This window comes from Peromyscus eremicus, chromosome 1 (assembly GCF_949786415.1).
Source record: "Peromyscus eremicus chromosome 1, PerEre_H2_v1, whole genome shotgun sequence".
Classification (NCBI taxonomy): Eukaryota; Metazoa; Chordata; class Mammalia; order Rodentia; family Cricetidae; genus Peromyscus; species Peromyscus eremicus.
Window position 1 is genome coordinate 190,546,321 of NC_081416.1, and position 7,294 is coordinate 190,553,614.

Below are 7,294 nucleotides of genomic sequence, written 5' to 3' on the forward strand. Positions count from 1 at the left end.
TAAAGCCTGGAGCTGGAGCTCAATTTCAAACAAAACAAACACACTAAAATACCGAATTTATAACACACACTATTTTATATATATCACACTAAAGTATACAGACAAGTATACACACACACTAATGTACACAAACTAAAATAAAAAAGCTTATTAAAATAAACACATTAAAACACACAGGCATATAAATAAACATACACATTAAACACCCATACTGAAATAGGTCATATATATATATATATATATATATATATATATATATATATATACACACACACATACACACATATATAAAAGGCTATCTATAAAGTAAAACACACACATGTGTGCATGTAAACACACCTGTAAAAATAATACAATCAATCACTGGATCAATGGATTAATGATATGTTCAAATTCCCCTCAGTTTAAAAATTTTTGTTTTCACAAAAGGAGTTATGACTCAGTAAATATACACTAAGTAAATATAATCATAAAGAGGATTAAGCAGATGTTCAATCAATCTCCCAGTCAGATAAAAGTGTGTCAAATGGAAAGAAGGCTACATAGGGGAATTGTGAGGAGAAAGGACGATAAAAGAATATAGAGCCCCAGAGGTCAGGCTCCTCAATCTTTCCCATGCAGAATGAACACATGGAATGTAGAACATGGGTGGGTTGTACATGAAACCAAGCACTCGCTATTTTTAAGTGACTTGAAAGGTGACAGTCTCAGTTTGCCACAAAAGAGGCTGATTGGATTGCTTGTTTCTGAATGACCTTTCAAAAGGGGAATGAGATTCAGAGAAGCAGAGCTTGGAACCTAGTAGAACAATGGTTAATTTGCACCTATGTTGGTTCTAATGAGAAACTCTACATGCTGACAAGGATGAGCATTTGAGATGACCAGATATTAGAAGACATACTGAATTCTTGACTATTGTTAGATCAGGGATTCTGGCCTGGGATGGTTTCTGTGATGGGCAAGACTTACAAAATCCTGAGACATAGCATGAAAATATTGCTCCTGAATGTTTTACCAGGTTCTTCTGTCTGAAAATCCACCAGAATGAGCTTTGAGGCCCTATCCACACTCCTGGAACTATCAATGAAGAGTCTGCTGAGGAATGAAGCCTTGGCCATCTCAACTCTGCAGAAGCTCCCCACGGAGCTCTTCCCGTCCCTGTTCAAGGAGGCCTTCAAGAGCAGACATATGAAGATACTGACAGCAATGGTGGCAGAATGGCCCTTTGCTTCCTTGCCTGTGGGGGCAATGATGAAGGTTCCAGATGTGGTGATATTGCAAGCAGTACTGGATGGTGTAGACATACTCTTGATGCAGAAAGTTGACCACAGGTAAGGCCAAAGGAGAACAGAATGGGAGTCACTGGGTTACTGGTAAGGATCGTGGGGAGTCAAGTAGAATGGGGTCTGTGATGAATTGGAGGCATCTGATAGTCTCAGCTTCGAAATCAGTAGAAGCCTCTATTTATAATTTGAATAATAATATAATCAACTTTAAGAAATTCAGGGCACCTCAGTATAGATGTAGCCACAGTAGGATTAGTCTTCTCTGTCCTACCACCATGTAATAAGAAAATAAGTCAATAGAAACTAGATGGAGGGAAGCATGAAAAGTATCCAGATGTAGCTCATGCAAAGAGCCCTTGCCTGACAGGTGTTGTTGCTAACATTAAAGAAGTGAAATGAAAGCTGACTCTATGTTGGTTCTCTTCTTTCATTGTGACACTTCACCTTTTTCCCCACAGAAGGTCGAAGCTTCAAGTGCTGGACCTGAGGAATGTGCACAATGTCTTCTGGGATGTATGTCCTGGAATAGAAGGTGTAGACTGCTCAAAAGGTACATTGAGTAAAGAACAAACAGAGAATGGCCTTCCTAGATATGACCTAAGACAGTTTTTGAAAGTGGTCACTGATTTTGAACTAAGAGATCACCTGGATGAACAGCAAGCATTCTTGTTGCAATGGGCCCAGCAGCGAAAAGTTTCAATACATCTCTGCTGTATGAAAATGACAATCTGTGCAACTCCCGTGCATATTATCAAGATGGTTTTGGACACTTTCCAGCCATACTACATTGAGGAACTGGAACTATCCACGGTCTGGACTCCAGTTGCACTGAGTTGTTTTGCATGTTGCTTTGGCCAGATGAGAAATTTGCACAAACTCCATCTATCATGCATTTATATTGACACCAAAGATGTAAATACCTCAGAAGACAAAGAGAAGAAGTATTCTGCTAGGTTCATTTCTCAAATTTCGAAACTGAACTACCTCCAGCATCTCTACATCAATGGTTTCTACTTTTCCAGTGAGCATATAAAACAGTTGTTCAGGTAAGGAAGTTTAGAGAGCTGTTTTGGCTACCACAGCAAGCCTTACTCTGTTACATTATATATTACTGAGCACCTGAGATCAATCAGCCACTGTGACTTTCACAATTATCAGCTCATTACAATATCTGAGAATGGTCTGGATTCCATCTTTACTGGGTCAGAAGCACAATTGCTTTACTGACCACTCATCAATAAATTTCTGAGATGTTGTTAGTGATGTGAAGAGAGCTTTCTTAGGAGTAGGCACACTGTGTGGCTCACAAAGAGTCTCTCTGTGTATTATGTATCTTTCCTTGGAGTCCTGTTAACCCTGATGGGAGGGAACATGACAGAGCAGAAGCCCACAAGGTGGTGAGGAGCCATTCATGCATAGGTTTCCCTTGGGATCTCTGTCCTTATATCTGTGTGGACAGGAACTATCTTATCTCATGTGGAACTTCTGTCAGCTTTTATCTCCCCACAGATTGACAGATGATGTGAGCTCATTTCAGGCTTAGTAGATGCAAAGTTGCTGGCAATGGGCTGAGGGTCGATTTCAGGGATTGATGCAGAGAAGGGGAACATAGGCTATGTTGGGAAGGTGGGGCTGTAGTGATTTCTGCAGGACACAGGCCAAAATGTTGTTAGAACTATTTGGACTAGACTTCTTTTAGCAAATACTTCTAGGCTGTAATGGCCATCTCTTGTTCTCTGACATATTGGGAATGAGAAGATGCATCACTCAGTTGTGAGCCTATCAAAAGTGATGGTAATAGACATGAGAAAGCAATGGTTTCACTATAGTGAGGAGACATCAACAGGCTGTACATTGAGTATTCAGCTCCCATATGAAGACAGACTGACTTTGCTTTTGTGGTACTCTGTGCTGGCTAAGTTGATATCAAATTGACACAGGCTAGAGTCACTGTAGAAGTGGATACTCAAAATCAGAAAATGCCTTCAAAATATTGGCCTGTAGGCAAAACCTGTAGAGAATTTTGTTTTCAGTGACTTATGTCAGAGGACCCAGCTGATTGCAAGTCAGGCCATTCCTGGGCTGGTTTTCTTTGGTTCTACAAAATATAGGCTGAGCAAGACATGGAAAACAAGCCAATAACCAACATCGCTACGCGGCCTCTCTGAATAACTCCTGCTTCCAGGTTGCAGACCCACTTGAATTCCTGTCCTGTATTCCTTCAGTGATGGATTGTGGATTTCTAATCATAGGCCAATAAATCCTTTCCTCTCCCAGGTGTTTTGGGATATTGGGTTTTATCATAGTAATAGTACTCTAAAGTAAGACATTGTCTCTGTTGTAGTATCAAAACTAAAACACTCTCCAAGACCATGAGACAGAACTGATCTCTTGTTCTTTCCTTAGATGCCTGAGGAGCCGCTTGCAGTCTCTGTCCATTGATCTCTATGAGTTCTCCCAGTCAGACTTGCAACACCTGTCTCAGTGTAAGTGGCTTTTTCAGTTGAAGCACCTGAACTTCTGTGGTGTAACATTATTGAACTTATGTCCCACACCTCTCCAATTTCTCCTCGAGAATGTAACAGACACTCTTCATACGCTGGAGTTAGAGAATTGCAGTATCAGAGACTCTCAGCTCTGTGCCCTCCTGCCGGCTCTGAGCCAGTGCCTCCATCTAACCAGGGTCAATTTCACTGACAATGATATATCCACATCTGTCCTGAAGGATCGTCTGCAAAGCTTGGGCAATCTAAGCAAGTTAACTGAGAAGTTGTACCCTGCCCCACTAGAGTGTTATGATGACCTGGGTCATTTCCTAGTCAGCAAATTTGCCAAAGTGTGTCCTGATTTCCTGGATACAGTCAGAGCCAAGAGAGAACCCAAAACAATCTCCTTTTCTTCACACAATTGTCTCAAATGTTTCCAGCACTGTGTCTTTGACAATAAGGCCAGACTTTGTCCTTGTTTGTCATAAACAGGAGTAGGTTGAGCCTGGATACTGAGGAATAAAAGTTTGGTTATAGGATTTTCAGTAAGTTGTCCAAGAATATGTCATTTCAGACACTGTTTGGTGCATCAGCAACAAAATGATGTTCATTGAATTCAAGCTCTAGGGAATGATTTTATGAAGAACAATAGGGCCAGGGGGACAGGTGTCTTGTAGAATCAGAAAGATGGATCTGCACCTCCAAGGGTGCTTCTGTCAGGGTGTGGTCACCAGTGGCTTCACCCTGCATGGTGAGCTTATGAATGCTTTTCTCTGGTGCTCTACTCAGACATTGAACTTACTTTTTCATTCAAAGTCAAGACGTTACCTTATCTAGTGTGACCAAGGGGATTTTAGTCCATGACTTGTTACATCAAAATGAACAGGAGTCATTTATCACATTGTGTTGCCCCCTTTACCTCCCATTGATTGGTTGTTTGATTTATGTTCACACAATTTGTAAAATGAACTAATCAGTGCAGACTCCATCTCCTATGAGGAAGATTTTGGAGAATGGAGGGAATTACAACCCAGGGTAATCAGATAGGAGGCACTGTGCACAGATCTAAGTTTCCTGAGACAGAAGTCCTTACCTTGATCATAACTGCACTTGAGACCAGCATGTTGAATATTCAGATGTAAGCTGTGCCTTTATTTTTTTTAATGGAGTACAACCCTAACTATTTCACTCCCCTTTTCACTATATCATATAGCAATATCTTAGTTTTAAACCATGCTCTTGATGGTTTTTCATTAAAAATATATACTAATAGTCTTTTATTAAAGATCACTGCACTGCATGCTAACCCAACATAATTTACTAACTTATTTTTATTAAAAATGTACACTAGATATGGGTGTATTCACATTCTTCTACATGTTCACATCCATTTATACCAGCAACATATGGTGAAGATGATTTCTTATTCCCATTGTAAATTTTGACATCTTTGTGGAGAATTAGGTATTCATATCGTGTGCAGATTATATTTGGGTCTTTGATTCAATTCCATTGATCTGTCTGTCTGTTTTTATACCAATACCATGCATTTTGTTCTATTACTGTAGCTCTGAATCAGAGCTTAAAATTTGGGATGTTTATATCTGCAAATGTTCTCTTACTGTACAGGATGTTTTAGCTATCTTGGATGTTTTATTTTTCCATATAGAGTTGAGTATTGTGCTTCTAAGGTCTGTAAAGAATTTTGTTGAGATTTTAATGGTAATTATATTGAATCTTTAGATTGTTTTGGGTAAGATGGCCATGTTTTCCCATGTCAATCCTACTGATCCATGAGCATGGGAGATCTTTCCATTTATTGATATTTTCCAACTTCTTTTTTGAATACTTGAAGTTCTTGTCATACAGGTCTTTCACTTGCTTGGCAAGATATTTTATATTACTGTGGCTGTTATGAAGGGTCTGGTTTCCTTTATTTCTTTCTCATATACAAGGATGAGCCTAGGTAAAACTCCTAACAATTGTAGATATGTAGCCTGAACTGGTCATCTCCTGCGACCAGACAAGACTTCCACTGAAGGGATTGGGACACCAACCCAGCCACATAACCTTCAAACTACAATCTGTCCTGCTTATGGAATGTGTGGTGCAGAGATTGTGGGAGTGGTCAGCCAATGACTGGTCCAGCCTGAGAACCATAAAACCAGAGTAAAGCCACAATTGTCACTGTATTGCTGGGACCTAGAGTTTGGACATCACAGAGACCTATAATAGAACCAAACATTACCAGAGGAAAAAAAAATCAATGTAATGATGCTTAAAGATATTCTGCTATAGTCATAGATTGGTGCCTAGGCCAAAAGCTGTCAGAGTGGCTTCATCCAGCAACTGGTTAAAACAGATATAGAGATCCACAAGTAAGAATTAGGCCAAGCTCAGGGAATCCTACTGAAGAAAGTGAGAAATGATTATAGAAGCCAGATAGTCAAGGACATAGCAAGAGATCACACAGAGTCAAATAACTGGGCTCGAATGAACTCAGATTCTAAACTAACAACCAGACAGCCTGCACGGCACTGACTAAGGCCCTCTGCATATAGGTGACAGTAATTTAGCATGGTCTTTTGCTGGAAATCATAATGGTTGGAGCTGGGCCTGTCTTTGACTCCTTTATTGGATTTTAGGACCCTGTTCTTCATACTGGGTTGCTTTGCCCAGTCTTAATACAAGGCAAGATGATTAACCTGATTTGCCATGTTTTGTCAATATCCATGGGAGTTCTCCCCTTTTCTGTATAGAAATGGAGGAGGAGTGGGTAGGTTGGGGATTCAGAAGGGAGGTGGGGCTGAAGGACTGTGAGGAGAGGGAGGAGGCAAAACTTTGGACAGGATGTTAAAATAAATAGCAAAGAGAAAACAAAACAAGATATACACTACTAGTTTTTTTTTTCTGAAACTTCACTGTACTGCCTGATAACTTCATATGACCTAACTGGGGATGACAACTGAAAAATCTGTCTGGGCAGAACTGACCCTTGGAAGTGATGTGACTATGAAGATAGTGTAATTCTTACACAACTGCTGAAATCTAACACTGTCTAAAAAGAGACATTGGCTGGGCTGTGGTGGCACATGCTTTTAATCCCACCACTCGGGAGACAGAGGCAGGTGGATCTCTGTGAGTTCAAGGCCAGCCTGGGCTACAGGGCTAGTTCCAGGATAACTAGGTTTGTTACACAGAGAAACCCTGTCTTGAAAAAAATATAAAAATAGAGGCATATAATAGGACAATTATTCAATCAACATGCACAGAGGTAGGCTATCACACATCACACAGTAATGGCCTATTGCAACCATGGGTTGTCTTGTTACTTCTAAATGTCTCCAAATGTCAAGTCCCAAGCCACTATTTGTTTGCAGCCAGGACAAGCCATAGTGAATCCATTCAATAGGAATCTGTTATCTATCTGTGGCAAATTATTCACTGAAGTGAAGAGACATTGTAACCAGGTTTTATGCTTAGAATTTCTAATGTCCATGTACTGCCTGGGTAATTTAAAAT

At 40.1% G+C, this 7,294-nt stretch overlaps 1 protein-coding gene across 1 annotated transcript; it reads left to right on the plus strand.

Annotated features, from left to right (window-relative positions):
• Window positions 1-1,044: 1,044 nt before the first annotated feature.
• LOC131903847 (PRAME family member 8-like) lies at window positions 1,045-4,260 on the plus strand. The gene is made up of 3 exons (XM_059254647.1): window positions 1,045-1,331; window positions 1,745-2,332; window positions 3,693-4,260. Exons 1-3 carry the CDS (start codon window positions 1,045-1,047, stop codon window positions 4,258-4,260), a joined length of 1,443 nt encoding a protein of 480 aa, XP_059110630.1.
• The last annotated feature ends 3,034 nt before the right edge of the window (window positions 4,261-7,294 follow it).